This window comes from Littorina saxatilis, linkage group LG1, assembly GCF_037325665.1.
Source record: "Littorina saxatilis isolate snail1 linkage group LG1, US_GU_Lsax_2.0, whole genome shotgun sequence".
In the NCBI taxonomy this organism is placed as follows: domain Eukaryota; kingdom Metazoa; phylum Mollusca; class Gastropoda; order Littorinimorpha; family Littorinidae; genus Littorina; species Littorina saxatilis.
In genome coordinates this window covers 92,940,950-92,961,021 of record NC_090245.1, presented here as the reverse complement: position 1 = coordinate 92,961,021, position 20,072 = coordinate 92,940,950, and the positions used below count along the sequence as shown (strand labels likewise).

Below are 20,072 nucleotides of genomic sequence, written 5' to 3'. Positions count from 1 at the left end.
CTGGACTTGCATCAGAACACTAACAGATTAAACTATACATGAATCGCGAGACAAGCGGCAAGAGAAGAGAATTTTGGAAAAAATACAGGTGAATGAGCAAGAAGGCAGAAAAAAGAAAAGAATTCATGAAGAAAAAGAGAGCATGACAGGAAAGAGGAACCAAAAATCTACCTAACAGCAAACTAGAAAGCTCCTGCGGTTCCAAAAACAGGAGGGGCCTTTAATTTCACAACCGCAGTGCCCCACTGCGGGAACAACTGAGATGGGGAGGGGGGGGTGGGGGACAACAGGGAGGTTAAGATACAATGAAGTTTTTTTTGCGGGATGCACAGGCAGTAAAGCAGAGAAAGGAAAACCTTTGACACACACACACAATGTAAAGTAATACAAAAATACACAGGAGTTTTTATGTATAAATCATGCACTCATGACTGAAGGGAATATAAGTCTAATTGCATCACAGCTGATGAAGATTGAGAATTGAATCTCTTTGACTCAGGTTACACACAGAATATCAACACTTTCCACCCTTTCAAACTATCAAATTCATCACAAACAACTTAGGAATAAGAAATGAAGCAATTTTTTTCAGATTGTCAAACTTTGTTACATCAACAAAAATTGTATGTCTGTTAACATCAATAAAATGTGTATGTCAGAACTGAAAAACCAAAATGATTACTCCTTGGATTCTGAGAGGGTTCCTGAACAGAGATCCCATGCAATATTTTCTGCCCTACATGACTCCATACAATTGAAGGAAGATAACCCATTGTAAATTTTCAAAACAAGATTTTAACCTCAGGCATAAACCCACCCCTGAAAGCAGTGGATCTACAGCTAACTTCAAAAACAGAACAGACTGGAACATCCCCCCTCCCCCATCTTAAGACCCCCGTTTAAAGACTTTAATTTTCACATTTTTCTGCAATACAAAAAAATGTACCTGATTTTGTCAGACTTGTTTGTTTTTGTGGGGCCCCGGTTCCACTGTGCACTAACTCCTCTCAAATACACGAACTGCACATCAGTGGTTCCCCCTGATCATGTATGTGTATTGGATCAAATAGTTTCTGACACTTATACATTCTTTCTTTCTTTCTTTCTTTATTTGGTGTTTAACGTCGTTTTCACCACGAAGGTTATATCGCGACGGGGGAAGGGGGGAGATGGAATAGAGCCACTTGTCAATTGTTTCTTGTTCACAAAAGCACTAATCAAAAAATTGCTCCAGGGGCTTGCAACTTTCTTTCTTTCTTTATTTGGTGTTTAACGTCGTTTTCAACTGTTCAAGGTTATATCGCGACGGGGAAAGGGGGGAGATGGGATAGAGCCACTTGTTAATTGTTTCTTGTTCACAAAAGCACTAATCAAAAAATTGCTCCAGGGGCTTGCAACGTAGTACAATATATGACCTTACTGGGAGAATGCAAGTTTCCAGTACAAAGGACTTAACATTTCTTACATACTGCTTGACTAAAATCTTTACAAACATTGACTATATTCTATACAAGAAACACTTAACAAGGGTAAAAAGAGAAACAGAATCCGTTAGTCGCCTCTTACGACATGCTGGGGAGCATCGGGTAAATTCTTCCCCCTAACCCGCGGGGGGAACTTATACATTGAAATCAGTTATGTTCTATTAGTATGTTTTACCCACAGTTATTCTCTTTTACTTCACCACAATGCAAAACCTCTGTTGCAGACAATAAGAGAAGAAAAAAACCTTAAGATAAACATTTCACATAATAAATACACCAATAAATACACTTTGCAAGCATACCCGTACACACATGTATGCTCTGTGTTCAGAGTGGTTCATAAATGTCTGCTGAAGTCGAGTAAAATCGAACTACATTGACCATGCTTTGATCCAGTGACATCCCGAAACTACTTGGAGTAAAAAAGCATTGGGATATCTCCCAAGGTTGATAAAACGCTTAACTTCATAAGCTGTATGGCCTGAAAAATATATTGATCCCCCAAAAAGCTGTGACATAAAAGTAATACATACACAAATAACTCATAAATCATGAAAAATGCCTCCTGTTCTCGCCGAACAACAATCATAATATAAAGCCATTATCATTATATTTTTCAAACTCAACATCAATCACACAGGCACACAAATGTGTATGTAACTTGAGGTTAGGAAAAACAACATCACAGTACGTTTAAACTCCATCTTCCCTTTTTTAGCAAAGTGATTCTTTTCTTTACTTTTCTTTATTTTGTGTTTTTCGTCGTTTTCAACCATTCAAGGTTATATCGCGACGGGGAAAGGGGGGAGATGGGATAGAGCCACTTGTCAATTGTTTCTTGTTCACAAAAGCACTAATCAAAAATTTGCTCCAGGGGCTTGCAACGTAGTACAATATATTACCTTACTGGGAGACTGTAAGTTTCCAGTACAAAGGACTTAACATTTCTTACATACTGCTTGACTAAAATCTTTACAAAAATTGACTATATTCTATACAAGAAACACTTAACAAGGGTAAAAGGAGAAACAGAATCCATTAGTCGCCTCTTACAACATGTTGGGGAGCATCGGGTAAATTCTTCCCCCTAACCCGCGGGGGGTTAGCAAAGTGATCTAAATTTTTAAAAATGTTGACAAAATGTGCCCAGGAAAAGGCATGCAAAAAAAGAAAATGAGAACAAAAAGAAAAACAAAAAAAGTGTAATAGTTGCCCAGATGTATTATCTTGGAGGCAAACAGAGAAAATATACACAATACAAAGTCATCTATTCGTTCCTTGCCAGAACAGACAAAAACATACAAATGACAAACTGTGACACCTTTCAGTCTATACAGCAGTTGCATGATACCCACACACATTCATGTTCACAAAGTTTCACAGTCTTCTCAGCGGTGGCTAATAACCATACAAGTCAGCGGTGGCTATAACCACACATTCAGATTCACAAATGTTTCACTATCTTTGACTTTAGAAAAATGATACTGGCAAGGAAACAAAGCATTCAAAGCACATGCATTAAGGCATTTAAACACTCACAATTAACAGAACTAATACTTTGTCTTGTATTATCCAAATTCATTTCCTCTCTGTTACACTTTACTGTGAAAGTAAGGAAATTTGGGCGGAGATGTAACAGTAAAGCTATTTTATAAGTCATTGAAGAATACAATAATTTACACAAATTGATATAATATGTTCTACATATACTAAGCATTCACGACTAAGATGAAGACAGAAATCCAGGAACTTCATTTGAGTTTTTTTCATAAATATTTAAACAATCATGATGATAACAACAGCAGCAAAAATAAAATGTTGATTCATTACAAATTTAACAATTAACAGAACAAGAACAGTGCAGCAGAGTGAATTTATTTCATTGTCATATCATACAAACACTGTGCCAAGAATTCGAACTTATGGAAGTCTGAAAAGTCTGACCTATTAGGTTGCACTATTAGACTGGCTTAATTTCATTTTCAAAAACTCGAAATACATAGGTGGATTACTAGAAAAAAATAAGACTGTGGTTGAAAAATATAGATCTCTTGCAGATGAGCAATACTCCAGTAACATTATTTTATGACTTTTTGTGCACTTCTTTTCCTGTGCACAGAAAAAACACCAGCAAATAGCCAAAAATACACTTGTGGGCTAAATATCGGACAAAAGGCGGAGAAGGTAATTAAGTCAGTTGTAGATAATCTTTCCTTCTTTCAACATACTGCACTCTCTCTCTGTGACTGACTGCATCTTGTGCTGGCAAATTTGTAGACGTTCATCTGTGTCCAAGAGATTATCCCAGCAACGAGAAGATCAAAATACTGTTACCTTACCTGAAGCAGTCTTCCGTTTCAGCTCTCGTTTCTAAAGGTTGGAGCATGATTCAAAACCAGGCATCACATCTGCCGCAATAAACACAGCCAAGAGAGAAGCAGTTATAATGTCAGCCTCACAAACATAACATACCACTTGCTTTTTTTCCACCCTTTTTGTGATTGTTTTGTTTCTTGCTGATTTGTTGTTGTTATTGTTTTTGCACTGTTGATCAGATCAAAGATAAATTTGAAAAACTGTCGTCCAGAGAACAAACAAAACCAAAACGAATGGTCGGAATTCTGAGAAAGAGGCAAAGAAACAGCTCCGCAGACAAGCAGGACTGCTGGTCTAGAAAAGAATGGCTTTGTCTGCTGTCTTTTCCATCACATACTGTGTAAAGCGACGTAGGAACTTGGGATACTCTCGCTTGTACACAGACCGCACCACAGCAGCTGGAGCCCAACCTCCGGGGTTCACTGTCCAATGCGAAAATGAAACAAACATCATTGACATTTTAAATCCAATTCTTTCGATATGCTTGAAAGTTTACCGAATGTTATGAAAAAGAATAATAAATAAATGCTGAAGCAATCAATTTTACATGCAAAAAAACTTACAGGAAATATAGGAACAACATTGTATGCAGTAAAAAATGTTTGTCTATGGGGCTTTCTCTGTAAAATAGGGAGTACAACAAACCCGCCCCATTCCCCCATTACCTCCCCCCCCCCCTCCCCCCTAAATTCAAGCCTCTTATTAATATGTAGTCTTTAAATACTGGAGAAAAAAACAAACATTTTCTACTTCAAACACTTTCAATGTGTCTATTTTAACTAACCTAGCAGAACCTTTTTCAAACATACATGCATTATTAAAAAAACAAAAAACATGAAACTCACCGTCGGCTGTGTATGTGATTTTACAGGTGATATTATCACGTGTGATGTCTCCTCCGTTGGATGGGGGCTCGATGATTGTATGGCATATCATGGCCACGTTCATTGTGATGCGAACGTACTTCCCAGCCTGCACCATGAAAAACAAACAAACTTGTCAGCAATTAAATCATAAACAGTCTTTTGTGCGTTTCCCTTATTTTTGTTTTTTGTCATACTGATAGACACCAATCAAAACATTCCAATCAATCAATCAATCAATATGAGGCTTATATCGCGCATATTCCGTGGGTACAGTTCTAGGCGCTCTGCAATGATGCCGTGTGAGATGGAATTTTATACGGCCAGTAGATTGCAGCCATTTCGGCGCATATTTACCTTTCACGGCCTATTATTCCAAGTCACACGGGTATAGGTAGACAATTATTAACTGTGCCTAAGCAATTTTGCCAGGAAAGACCCTTTTGTCAATCGTGGGATCTTTAACATGCACACCCAATGTAGTGTACACGGGGGGGGGGGGGGGGGGGGGGGGGGGGTGTTCGGACACCGAAGAGAGTCTGCACACAAAGTTGACTCTGTGAAATAAATTTCCGCCGAACCTGGGATCAAACTCACGCTGACAGCGGACAACTGAATACAAATCCAGCGCGCTACCAACTGAGCTATATCCCCGCCCCGTCCAGCAGAGGAAACAATAATGTTTTTCGTGCAATGCACTGCTAGTTTTATTCCTTTTCTATATCTAAAGTATATTACAGGCCTGGGAATGATACACCTTCCCTCGTAAATAAAGTTGGCCAAAAAATTATTGCAACAAATTTCAAACCCCTGTGTCATTTCATTAAAACTTTATATGCCAGTTACGGCCGTTCACTGAACCTTCAGGATCATCTTTTGGATTAAATATTTCTTTAACAGTGATCACGCGACCGCCGCTCAAGTAAGGGTACCCTCAAAATCGACCAGACAAAAACGGAAGAGCCGAATGAAAAATCGACAAAAAAATCACAATTGCCAAAACTTTGCAACTTTGACAAACGAGAAGAAAGTCAAACCAATTATCTACCCTGAACAGATTGTTTTGTTTTGCTACCTAACCTTGTGTATTTCGCGTGCTATGATATTCCTACTGATGCAGGTGTTGATCGCAAGAGCGGTCAAAAACGGGACTTTTTGCGTCAATTTTTAGGGGTATCATCACAAAAAAGGCTGCACTGTAGCAATGACATGGTGGATTGCTTTGAAACTTTCAGAATAGTTTACCAACATCCTTGAGATACTTCATGCGAAATTATGGATTGTTACAGGTATTTGTTAAAATGTTATGCAATTTTTCGAAAGAAGTTTTAAATCTCGTCATAGCATTGTTTACTTGGGTCAAAAAAATTGTTGACTTTGCATGTCATTAGAAAAATGATTGATACACACACTGCGAAAGTTTTATGTGCGTATAAGCACTGACACAAATTTGCTAGGCCTGTAAACACGCTTGATATTTAAGCGATGATTCTGGTGCCACAGCGATGCGCAGCCAAGCGTGACCGTAGCATGTTTTAAGAGGCACGCAGCGATAACAGCTGTCACCGCAAAACACCGTGAACGTTCCATTTTTTCTCCTGTGTTTGCATGACTAGCAAATAAACACCAGCGGCTAAAGGCAAATGAAACTTGGACAAAATCTGTATCAATCATTTATCTGTAGATATGCAAAGTCATGAATTTTTGTGACACAAGTGAACAATCCTATGACGAGTTTAAGAACATTTTCCGAAACATTGCGTAACATCTGGATAAACAACCGTAACGATCCAAACTTTTGCACGAAGTATTTCTAGTATGTTGGTAAAATATTCTGAAAGTTTCAAAGAAATCCACCAAGTCATTGCTAAAATGTAGCGCTTTTTGACATGATACCCATAAAAATGGATGTAAAACGTCCCGTTTTTTTACCGCTCTTGCGATCGACACCTGCATCAGTAGGAATAGCATAGCACGCGAAATACGCAAGGTAGCAAAACAAAACAATCTGTTAAGGGTAGATAATTGGTTTGACTTTCTTCTCGTATGTCAAAGTTGCAAAGTTATGCCTATTGTGATTTTTGTCGATTTTTCATTCGGCTCTTCCGTTTTTGTCTGGTCGATTTTGAGGGTACCCTTACTTGAGCGGCGGTCACGTGATCCATGTAAAAGAAATATTAAATCCAAAAGGTGTTCCTGAAGGTTAAGTGAACGGCCGTAACTGGCATATAAAGTTTTAATGAAATGACACGGGAATTAATGCTTTAATTTGGGTTTGAAATTTGTTGCAATAATTGTTTGGCCAAGTTTACAACGAAGTCCTATTCTAATTGTGTAAGAAAAGAGCCTCTGTGTGCCCTTAAAAATGCTTAAAACGCAACATTTCCCCGTCAGTACCCACTTTTACTCATTCCCAGGCCTGATATTAAATTCAACAGAAACCCAAAGGTCTGTCCCTCCTAAGGTACATATCTGCACTGCATACACACACTACCAATGCATGTATAAACACACTTATACTGTACACACACACACACCTGTGCACAAACAATAATGCATTACAAACCTTGCTTGATTCTGATCCAGACAAAGTGTTCAAAGATTCAACCTACACACAATGCATGCAGTATGCACACGCACAGAAACCACAGTGGTTCAATTCCTTAGGCTATCCATGGAAGTGGGGGTTGATTTGGGGAGGGGAATTCGAACACTCAATTATCAAAACTGAAACTAAAAGTTCATGTACACCAACTAACATGAAAACACACACACACACACAACCAATAAGAAACCACACTTACCGGACAGCTCGGATGATCACAGGAATAGTTGACAACGATCCACTTGTCCGGCCCTTCGTCGTTGTCGGCCGTTATGTGTCTAATGTGGGACCAGAAACAGGCGTCACGCTGCGAAGCCGGCCACACTCGCTTGATGACGTTGTTGTTGATGAAGGTGTCATCTGACAACCACTCCACCGCTTGTGTACTTTCCAGAGTCGCTGAAAGATAAAATGTTAAATAAACTTTACCATTGAAAATGCTGTCAGCAGCTCTGTGCTTGGCCATGCTAGAGGCAAAATTGATCACCATCACAGTGCCCTTCACAACTTTACATGTGTCACTGTTGCACAGGTTTTTAAAAATGAGCAGAAGCTCTGAAAAACAAAAAGTTGTGTAAACCTGGTCAGGTCATGTAGTATTCTGTTTATTCTACAGTCTGTAAAAGAAGCTTGATCATCTCATCAATAGTAGACCACAGTCCACTTGCTTTCGCTAACATTTAAAAGAAAAACTACTTATGCAAACCTGGCATCACAATCACAAGCCACGTAGTATTCTCTATTTTCACCATATTATCATGTCATTTAATTAATCAGTCCACTTGCTTTCGCTAACATTTAAAAGAAAAACTACTTATGCAAACCTGGCATCACAATCACAAGCCACGTAGTATTCTCTATTTTCACCATATTATCATGTCATTTAATTAATCAGGTGTTTTATTCCTTAGAGTGAGATACAATATCGTTGCTCACAAAAAGATGCAGAATAACAAGCAGAAATGATTTGAACACATCGTATGATGTAACATGAGAATCTTACAACTGACACAGACTGCATAAAAGACAAATGGCTCACTCTGTCTGGGACCTAATATTCAAGACTTTAACAGCCAGAAACCTGTACGTGATGTGTGCAGAAATCATGCAGTGTAATTTATCAGACAAGCTGTTCCAGAAAACCTTGAGGCATATTTAACTAAATCTGTTTAAATTTGTTCCATGTCTAGAATGCCTTATACCCCTCATTACTTACCTTCCCATTCCAAGCGATTATCAAAGTCCCAGAAGTAACGACACACTTCATGCCCTGTGATTTTCTGCAACAACACAAGCAGATGAATCCCTTCATTATCAAATGCATTATAAAAAGCAAATGCCAAAATTACTTTACACTGCCAAAACTGACATAAAAAATAGATTTGAAGCATCAGCAACTTCTTAGTAGCATTCACTAAATTGGTAAACTTCTTTTGATATTTTTCAAACTGTACACTGATACAAGAGCCTAGCAAAATTATCAAAATATCCAACAGATCTGAAATATTTGCATCCACTCTGTAGGAATATGACGTATTTGGAAACATAATTTTAAGCCTGATGACCATCTGCACGTAGGCATACGCACTCTCTCAAATCATACCCTCAACAACCCCTCATGTTACCCATATTTACCAACTAGCTTTATTTAAGAGTGAAGGTCTTACCTTGACAGTACAAACAGCCTTGACAGGATCGACAACAATGCCGTTCTCCTCCAGTTCTCGCTTGAAGACCTTGAGGTCACCTTGGTCTGCGATGCACTGCCAAGAGTCGTCGTTATCGTCTAGCAACCGCCTTAGGTGGTTACCTGTCACCTCATTGATCTAATGGAAGATATGTGGGGTTTTTTCAGCTACAAAGGGTCATGTACACATACTATTGTAGATTTGTGAGCGCGTACGTATGTACACACACATACACACACTGAAAAACACACAGAGACTTGCTCTCTTTGAAACACATAGGCACTCTGTCAAAAATACAACCACTCTTTCTCTCTCTGAAAAGCAAACACACACCCTCTCTCCCTCTCTCTCAAAAAATAATTCTAGTTTAAAAAAGATCAGCTATTCCTCATTTAAAAACCAGCAGGCCATACAACAAAAGAAATTAAGTTTAAGACAGTGAATAGAATGAAAAGGTTCAGTAGTGTAACTCTCAACAAGATACACACAAAAAACTTCACTGTGAAAGTGTGAAGAAAGAGAAAAAGTGAAAGTGGTGAGAAGGAGCAAGCTCACCTCAGAATAGAATGGATTTGAAGGAGACAAGGCGATCTTGTGGTCTGGCTTTGGCGGCGCAGCATGGTCCTTTTTCTTCTGCTAAGAGGAGCAAAAAATATGTTTGTACATGAATCCACATCACACAGCAGACCCTCCCGTTTCAATACATTGGAAGACTTTCTGTTCATGACCTGTTTTTCTCAGAGTTGTTGAGGTCTTAAACTTGGGAAGGGGGTTCCAATGTACTGACACCCTTCAAGTGCAATATTCAACATTCAACAGCCCCTTCCCTCTCTGAGTTATCCCCCTTTACTTGCTAGCCAGGCATGCACCCTCCTCTATGCATGAAAACTCACAGGCTCATGAACCCGTGTCACTTCCTGCATATTGTCTCGTTTAGACTAGTGTAATGCCCTGTTGATTGGATGTCCTTCGTTAGTTATCCAACCTCTCCAAACTGTTCAAAATGCTGCAGCCCGCATCATTTTTAGGTCAAAGAAAACACAGCATGTCACTTCCCTGCTATACACACTCCACTGGCTGCCGGTGGAACAGCGTACCAAGTACAAAGTCGCTTGTCTGTGTTTCAAGGTCTTCTCAGGAAGTGCCCCTCAGTACCTTTCTGAACTCCTGTACATATACACCCCATCACGCACACTCAGATCATCCGCTGACACCAGGCTACTGAAAGTTGAGCGCTTCAACAGGAAGCAGCACGGAGCAAGAAGCTTCTGTTGTGCTGCACCACCACTCTGGAACTCTCTTCCCTTCTCTGTCAGACACTGCACCTCTCTCAGCTCTTTTAAACAACAGTTGAAAACTTTCTTTTTCACAGAAAAGTCCCCCGGGTGGTGGATGGGGGAGCCTTCTCTACTAACTTCTGAGAGAAGGTCGCATCACTCTCGATGCCGTGAACCTAATTAGGATCTTTTTCTTGTTTCTTTATTTCTGCCTCCCCAAAGTCCTTTTACTTTCCTTTTCTCACCCTTAAAATTCTTCACTTATTACCCTTGTTAAGTGGTTCTTGTATAGAATATAGTCAATGTTTGTAAAGATTTTAGTCAAGCAGTACCGTACTTTCCGGTTACAAGGCGCTACAGCGCATAAGGCGCACCCCCTTCTTTTTAAACAAAATTGTAATCCAGTCACCCATTGGGCGCAGGGGGCCGATAGGGCGCACCAAAATTAAAAAAGTATACCGGTAACAAACGGTCGAAGAATGAAAATAAGCCGCACATCAAAGGAAGAATACAGAGTGGAAATATGTGTGCTCTGTGTGTGCGGGGAGATCAAAGGCAGGTCCATTGTGATTGCTGGGTTGCCTTGTTTAGACACTGACCTTCTTCCCAGGGGTCAATGACCCAGTTTTTGCTATGAGAGGTGTTTCCCCTGTCATAGATCTGAGAGAGGAAACACTTCCTGCACCGGGGTCAGTGACCGAGTTTAACCTATGGGGCGGTCTCTTTGATGTCTTGAGAGGAAACTTGGCCAGGGTAGTACCTAGTAGCTGAAACATGCATTATCACAAGTTGTTTGACTGGTACTCAGGCGGTCTTTGATTTTTTTCGTATTTCATACACGGATTAGGCGCTTCGTTATACAAGACGCAGGGGTCAAACTCGAGGAAAAAAGTCGCGCCTTATGACCCGGAAAGTACGGTATGTAAGAAATGTTTAGTCCTTTGTGCTGGAAACTTGCATTCTCCCAGTAAGGTCATATATTGTACTACGTTGCAAGCCCCACCCCCACAGAAATCAGCACAAATTAGGTATACCAAACATGAGCTGAAAATGTACTGAATTTGTACCTCCTGCCCAAAAATGTACTTCAAATGTACTTCAAATGTGCTGCAAAGAAAATTCAGTACATTTTAGGTACACTGAAAATGTACTGCAGTTTTGAACCAAGTTAGGTGGTATACTGAAAACATACCTCTATTGTACTGAAAACATACCTCGTTTAGACTTAACCACTTTTTGATGTACTGAAAATGTGCTTTTGTTGGACTTTGAAAATATTTTGTATGCTGAAAAAGTACTTCAATATGACTTAGAAAACATTTTGTGTACTGAAAATGTGCTTCTTTTGGACTTAGAAAATATTATGTATACTGAAAACATACCAAAATAACTTAGCCATTTTTTGCCTGTACTGCAAATGTACTGCTTCGACTTTGTTACTTTTCATACTGCGAGTGCCAGTTGGACTTAGAAACATTTTGTGTACTGAAAATGTACGACAAACACTACGCCATTCAATCTTTCATCGAGCCATTTTCTCTAGCTGTCATCGATAGTGTAAATCAAATGCATATATATATATATATATATTTGACCATATGTTTCAGTTAACTTGAAGCAAGACATTACAATTTGCATCTACATTCTTAATGATATAGACGTTTGCCTTCTTCTTCCCCAAACATCCAAGTACCATTCAAACTGGAATAAATACACCAACCAAAACACACATGTATACAATATTCTGCATTATTTATTTTAACAAGACGGCACAGTAAATTAACTTATTCAAAATATTCAATTTTTTTTATATTTTTTTTTTATACCTAAAACACAGTTTAAACTTCAAAATAAGCAGAACATAAATATGTTGCTGCATCCACTGGACAAAAGAATGTGATTAAAAAAAACTTTAAAAAAACAACAACACCTTTGTGATTTGAAAACATTTCTGGTCCAAAACCTACTTTTCACTCTTGTCTGCATGGTGGCTAGTTCTAAAAATATCGCCCAATCAAATGAAAGGAGACAAAAGTACACCGCCATTTTTGAAGCTGCCATGAGGCATGACTGAAACAGTGCGTGTCTAGAGTGGATATTTTCCCAGGAATGCATCATGAACGAAGCTTTTGAACTGGATATCTAAGTGTGGGATCAAAGTCTACAATATTGTTGCAATGTTGAGATGCACAACTACTTCCATGCGAAAAGCCAGCCGGTCCTTTGACAACGTGGAGTTCTAACCATGGCTGACAGCGACACCTCTGGCTCAGAAACGAAACATGAAACATCCACTTTGCCTCCACCCGAATCGCAATGAGTGACTCACTCTCTTCACAAACCCCCTTCACTTTCGTTGGTAAGTAATTGTGTTGATTGTTTTGATACAGTGGTATTTTAACTTTTAGTGTAGCTATTGTGCTGACCCAGTGAGTCGAGTGACATAATGGGACTGGTAGTGGTAGTATGGCACGAAGACAAAGAAATACACATTCATTACTCTTTTCAAACTTTCACTTACTGAAGTTACTGTTACCAGTGCCACTAGAAATAGAACAGAACTTAGCTTTGAGTTTGAATTTGAGCACTTTAGTAATGAGTCATTGGCCATGCAGGACATTCTTTATACTTTATAGAGCCTCACTTGCACCCACGAAGAGTGCTTGCATTCGTCATTTGTAATATTGCCAACCAATTATTTCCTTCCATACATTTAGTATTTGAAAATTAGCAAGTTTAACTAATTGTTTCTCTTCAAAGTTAAACTAAAATAATCAAATGTTGAATTGTATATTAAGTTATTTACTATTAGTATTACTTTATTAGACAAAAGTAATAATAACTACTATTACTGAGTACTATGCTGGTTTTTTTTCAAGTATCCCCTGGATACATGTGCGCAGTGAAGAGTAGCAAATAAGCAAATCTATATTTGTTTTATTTATATTAGCTATGCAGTTGGCGTCGCTAGAGTCAGCGTCGCCAGTCACCACGACAAATGTTCCTCAATTTGCAGCGAGTGTTGCCAGTTAGTTTATTGCTTCATTCTTTGCTTGAAGCCTGATCATTTCTGTGCATGTGACATTTAGAGCAGATCCTAATAGCAGCTAGTGTCTTTTTTTCAAAAGCCTTGAAAGTTGAATGTTCTCACGTGTTGCTATGGGATTTTTTTGTTTTAGCCTTCATATGACCTCGATGGTGCACCAACACCGCGTGCAACAGTAGCGGCTAAGGCGCCGAGATCAGGTAACTAATTATTCCCTATCAAAAAACAAGAAAGGTAAGTTTGTTGGAACGTTTGTTATTGACAAAACAATACATTCACAAATATATATTAAATTACAACAAACTACCGTTCTTGGATTTTGATTCTGAATTTTGGAACGTTGGCAGTCTTTTTGTTTATGGATTTATTTAATTATTCCCCAACAAAATTATGCTGTGTCTGCTCACTTTTTAAGTGCCAACAGTTTTGGTTAATGCTTTAGTAACATTTTTTATTTATACATGTGCATAATTGGTATTCTTTTTTTCAGTTCTAAACCACAGAACCTGGCCTGCACTGAAGCCTGCAAGGCGAATGCAGCTGCACTGAGGGAGCAGGTCAAGGACCTGCAGGCCAAGGTCACTACTGACTAGCCTGGAGGCAAGACAGCGCGAGCTGGAGGGGGAGCTGATGGCCAGCTATGCTACACAAGGTATGTTAGGTATGATAGCTGCATACCTGCCAACTGCTACAATGTTTGGCGTAGCATGCTCCGATTTTGCAGTCATTGCTACGCCAAGCCAAAAGCTGCTATGCTCAACAACAAAATGACAAGCATCCAAAATGTTCACTTATCCCTCGACAATCAATAATGAACATAGCGTAACTAGCCAAGTACTGATGCCTGGGTACCACTCCGTTATGACTCGGATGTTGTCCACGTGACTTGCTTAGCCATTTGTGAATTTTGTTGCAAGCATTCGCATACTGCGACTTCTGTCTTGTGTGTGGCGCACGTTAAATGTCAAAGCAGCACCGCCCTGATATGGCCCTTCGTGATCGGCTGGGCGTTAAACAAACAAACAAAAAATTCAGATCTATCACTGTAAAAGAAGGTTCTAAAAATTAATCACTATCACTTCTGGTACTTACAATCTTATAAAAAAAATCTTGATCTCTTTTAAAAAGTTAAAAATCTTGTCCGGGGGAACATCCCGGATCTGAAGCAGACAGAGATGCATTCATATTAATTAATTGCACAAGTGGTATTCTGCTGGTAAAGTTAAAGAAAAGACTTCAAGTACAGAGGTTTGGATGGATATTAATATTTTTGAGTCACTTGAGAAAAAGTGACTCTATGTAATCGGTCAGTGTTAGTCTGGCCGGCCGGCCGGCCGTCCGTAGACACCACCATAACGTTGGACTTTTCTCGGAAACTATCAAAGCGATCGGGCTCATATTTTGTTTAGTCGTGACCTCCAATGACCTCTACACTTTAACGATGGTTTCGTTGACCTTTGACCTTTTTCAAGGTCACAGGTCAGCGTCAAAGGAAAAATTAGACATTTTATATCTTTGACAAAGTTCATCGGATGTGATTGAAACTTTGTAGGATTATTCTTTACATCAAAGTATTTACATCTGTAGCCTTTTACGAACGTTATCAGAAAAACAAGGGAGATAACTAGCCTTTTCTGTTCGGCAACACACAACTTAACGTTGGGCTTTTCTCGGAAACTATAAAAGTGACCGGGCTCAAATTTTATGTGAACGTGACTCATTGTGTTGTGAATAGCAATTTCTTCCTGTCCATCTGATGCCTCATATAATATTCAGAACTGCGAAAGTGACTCGATCGAGCGTTTGCTCTTCTTGTTCTTGCAGGCTTTAATTTGAATTATAATTTTGTCTGAACCTGCTGAATATATCATTTCAGCTTACACCGTGGCAAGCAATGAGGGCAGCTCGTCGGCGAGGATTAGGACGGTGCTGCGGAGCAAGCTTAGCTGTCAGCAGCCATTTGTAAAGCTAAGAATTCGAAGTAACTTTTACGTCCTGATATAATATATTATTGTGCCATGTGCCAGGACCTATGGTTGTTTGGATGTATGGACAGACTTTATTTTCTTTTAGATCTGTTTTTTTTTTCTCTGTGGTATATTTTTATCTAGTCACGTTCTGTTGTATGTACATCAAATTGTTTCTCTCCTAAAATTGGTTTGTGATTTCTAGTCATGCGTTTATCTAGTCACGTTCTGTTGTATGTACATCAAATTGTTTCTCTCCTATTATTGGTATGAGAGTTCTAGTCATATTTTGTCTGTGGTGTCTTTATGTGATCTCCACCCATGTTCTATGGTATGGAAACTTTGATGAGGGTTATTTTTTTGTGTACTGACATATATTTTTTTCCTTTCTATCTCCCCCCCCCCCCCACCCCCCTTCCCCCACCCCCTCTCCCTCCCTCCCCCCACCCCCTCTCCCTCCACCCCCACCCCCTTTTTTCTGTGGCTATTTTTATAAACCTCTGGGGAAGTATATTATTGGTATACTTTTAGTACATTTTTGGTATACCTCTGCAGCAGTACATAATCAGTATACTAATGGTACATTCTTTTTTCTGTGGCAATTTTTCTTAAACCTCTGGGGAAGTATATTATTGGTATACTTTTAGTACATTTTTGGTATACCTCTGCAGCAGTACATAATCAGTATACTAATGGTACATTCTTTTTTCTGTGGCAATTTTTCTTAAACCTCTGGGGAAGTATATTATTGGTATACTTTTAGTACATTTTTGGTATACCTCTGCAGCAGTACATAATCAGTATACTTATAGTACATTCTTTTTTCTGTGGCAATTTTTCTTAAACCTCTAGAGAAGTATATTATTAGTATACTTTTAGTATACTTCTGCAGCAGTACATAATCAGTATACTTATGGTATATTCTTTAACTTCTATGGCAGTATATTATTAGTATGCTTTCAGTATCTGTGAGGTATGTCTCCAAAGCAGCAATTAATCAGTACAGTTGCAGTATATTTGTGGTACATTTGCAGTATGGTTGTGGTATGCTTGCATGCAGGTGTAAAAGTTAATACATATTTTTCTGTAAAGTTGAACACTATTTGTTTTAAATTTGCATTGTGTGTGTGCATATATAGATATAGATATACACATGGATTCATGTGAATGCATTGTTATTTTTCGGATATTAAAAGCTGAAGATTGCCACTGCAAATTGTTTTGACTTTTCTCAGTTTTTCTTATTTACAAATGCTAGCATTTGCCCTAAAACTTTCATGGTGTGCATGTTAACAGCACATATTCAGTATATTTTCAGTACATGTTGATACTTTGAAAAGGGAAGTACGTTTTCAGTACTTGGAGGTATATTTTTGGTATCTTTTCAGCATAGTTTCAGCACGGTTCCAATTTGGTACATTTTCAGTACGTACCTTAAATGTGCTGCAAACGTACCAAAATTGTACCTCCTGCAGTACAAAATAAGTATACTGCATTTGGGTAAGGGCAGTGGAGCAATTTTTTTATTAGTGCTTTTGTGAACAAGAAACACTTAACAAGTGGCTCTATCCCATCTCCCCCCTTTCCCCTATCCCATCTCCCCTCTTTCCCTCGTCGCGATATAACCTTCGTGGTTGAAAACGACGTTAAACACCAAAGAAAGAAAGAAAGAAAGAAAGAATATTACACCAACCTGGCCTAATGTCTTCTTCATTCCATTTCTGCACATACTCCTCTCCCATACAGTTGTTATGATTGTTGAGAGTGTTAGCTGTGTATGTTTGTATATATAATATAGTGTGTATTGCATATATATGATTATTGTGCGAACAGTACATGTGGTGATTTGTGTCTGTATGATTAATTTGTTTTATGTAGGTTGTACTTTTAATTGTTCTATTCTGTACATATATGTTCTTTTGTAAAGGGCCTAGAGCCATAGGTTAGGCACTTAAAAATGTCCAGTTATTATTATTATTATTATTATTATTATCAATTACCTCCCCTGCTCCTCGTCCAACAAGACTGCTTGAAGCTCAACATGTGCTGATTAATAATTACAGACGCATTTACATCTCTTCCAAGCTGTTGTTACTAAATACCTACAGCATAAAATTACAACAACAAAATAAAAAAATTAAAATGGCCTGAAAAAAAAATACTTACGTGAATATAAACTGATTTGCCACAACACCACACATTTTAAACAAGAAGAGCAAACGCTCGATCGAGTCACTTTCGCAGTTCTGAATATTATATGAGGCATCAGATGGACAGGAAGAAATTGCTATTCACAACACAATGAGTCACGTTCACATAAAATTTGAGCCCGGTCACTTTTATAGTTTCCGAGAAAAGCCCAACGTTAAGTTGTGTGTTGCCGAACAGAAAAGGCTAGTTATCTCCCTTGTTTTTCTGATAACGTTCGTAAAAGGCTACAGATGTAAATACTTTGATGTAAAGAATAATCCTACAAAGTTTCAATCACATCCGATGAACTTTGTCAAAGATATAAAATGTCTAATTTTTCCTTTGACGCTGACCTGTGACCTTGAAAAAGGTCAAAGGTCAACGAAACCATCGTTAAAGTGTAGAGGTCATTGGAGGTCACGACTAAACAAAATATGAGCCCGATCGCTTTGATAGTTTCCGAGAAAAGATATAAAATGTCTAATTTTTCCTTTGACGCTGACCTGTGACCTTGAAAAAGGTCAAAGGTCAACGAAACCATCGTTAAAGTGTAGAGGTCATTGGAGGTCACGACTAAACAAAATATGAGCCCGATCGCTTTGATAGTTTCCGAGAAAAGTCCAATGTTAAGGTGGTGTCTACGGACGGCCGGCCGGACGGCCGGCCGGACAGACTAACACTGACCGATTACATAGAGTCACTTTTTCTCAAGTGACTCAAAAATCACACCCAGGCTGACATTTCTTTCGTTCTTCTTTCATCTTCATTTCAAAGCAATTCTGTTCACCTTTTCTTCTTCTTTTTCCAGTTTATCCAAGGTAGCATCCACAGCATCGTAGAATTCATCTTCAGTGATCATGCAGTGTGGGCCTTCCTGTCATGCAAAACAAACGTTACGTCAACTTTTTTTAATCTAAATACGGTAGCACCCGAAAACTCGACTGCCAGCTACCAATGACTAAACAACAAAAGAGAGAAAATGTGACTGATAATTTGTCAGGCCTAACATTGAGAATTTTACCAAATAACACAACTGCAGCAAAGGAGAATGTGAAAAAGAAAATGAAAGGAGAAAATTCCGACACTCACAACGTGATGATACAGTACAACCGACACAGCCATAAACAAGCAAATACTGAGCAATATGCATGAAACTGGTTGTGATGACATGTGAAAAGACTTGCGTTTAGAATAAGACCTCATACATCGTTAAAAAAAAAGAAAAAAGTCTCATGCAAATATCTACCTTACCTGTCAAACTTGAATAAAGATGGAGCAGTCTTTAATTTCCAACAGAAAATATATTCAAATTTTAAAGATACCTTCCTTCCCTGTGTAATCTAATGTGTAAACCCCCGCAGATCTGCCCAGGCTTTTACATGGGAAGAGCAGCCTTCCCCTTGTAGACTTGCCAAAATTCTGTCCAGAGCTGGTTTTATTTGTCATCATTTTGGTTTTTACACCCCCGGTTTAGGGGTGTGTATAGGATTCGGTCGATGTGTTTGTTTGTTTGTTTGTTTGTGTGTTTGTGTTCGCATATAGATCTCAAGAATGAACGGACCGATCGTCACCAAACTTGGTGAACAGGTTCTATACATTCCTGAGACGGTCCTTACAAAAATTGGGACCAGTCAAACACACGGTTAGGGAGTTATTGGTGGATTAAGATTCTACAAGGACTTATAGAGGGACATATTAATGGTCAAAGGGAAATAACCTTCTCAGTTGGTGGCAGTGAGAATGGTAAGGACGGGGGTGTTTTTCCTACCTCGGAGGAATTTCTTGTTTAATTTAATTTTTTCTTCTTATTTGTTGCTGAATTTTTTTCACAGATTCACATGTACATATAATGGAGGGGCGCTGGTTCTGTGCGACGCTTAGTTTTCGAGATAGGTGTGACCTGACGAAGAACAGGGCGTCACATTCCTAATGAAAACGAATATATTGCAGGTGGAAGCCGATGAGGCTGCATTTCTTCGGGGGGTGCCCGCAAAAATAGATCTACACGGTTCGAGCGGGACAGTTGAGCTCGGAACATGTTTGCATAATAGAGTGTCTTCCCTTTGTTCTTCTCGTGATAACGTTATTTTGTATGAATACGATTCACTTGCAAATTAAAGTCTACGACTTGGTGTTTTAGTGGTAAATGTGGATATAAATGTGTAATAGTGACAAAGCAAACAAATAAATGAGTTTTTCTCATGAAAATGTTGCGTTGTGCGGGTGTTTGGGTGGCCACGTGATGTACACAAAGCAAAGTGCGGGACGGACTCTGCTCTGTGCGGTAACACTGGCAAGTTCAAAACACGAGAAAAACGATTTCGTTATGCGGGCAGCCACGGGGGATGTATGTATTTTTCAAATGGTCGTAAAATAAGTCTTGTATTTATCATCGTACTCAGGCCCTGTTCTTTTTTTCGTCACGCCTAAAACCGTTATTTCTTGTGAGCGGCCCTGCATTAAGAGGTGTCAGTTTGAGTCCAAGTGGAAGGGAGCTTTTATCCTATGTAAAAGCCTGAACATATCTGTGGTGATTTACAAGACCATTTACAGGAGAACCAAGGTACCCTCAAACT

General features: G+C 38.9%; 1 protein-coding gene across 2 annotated transcripts in view; it reads right to left on the bottom strand.

Annotated features, from left to right (window-relative positions):
• Positions 1–2,586: 2,586 nt before the first annotated feature.
• Positions 2,587–20,072, bottom strand: part of LOC138945762 (ceramide transfer protein-like) — a 37,786-nt gene continuing 20,300 nt past the window's right edge. Inside the window, exons 8-14 of one of the 2 annotated variants that reach the window (XM_070317275.1) lie at positions 18,284–18,370; positions 9,572–9,652; positions 8,996–9,154; positions 8,545–8,608; positions 7,528–7,727; positions 4,706–4,832; positions 2,587–4,282 (exon numbers count right to left, since the gene is read on the bottom strand). In XM_070317275.1, the coding sequence (XP_070173376.1) occupies positions 4,155–4,282; positions 4,706–4,832; positions 7,528–7,727; positions 8,545–8,608; positions 8,996–9,154; positions 9,572–9,652; positions 18,284–18,370 (846 nt within the window). In that variant the 3' untranslated portion in view covers positions 2,587–4,154. The remainder of the gene's footprint in view (positions 4,283–4,705; positions 4,833–7,527; positions 7,728–8,544; positions 8,609–8,995; positions 9,155–9,571; positions 9,653–18,283; positions 18,371–20,072) is intronic. The other variant, XM_070317282.1, reaches the window with a different exon arrangement.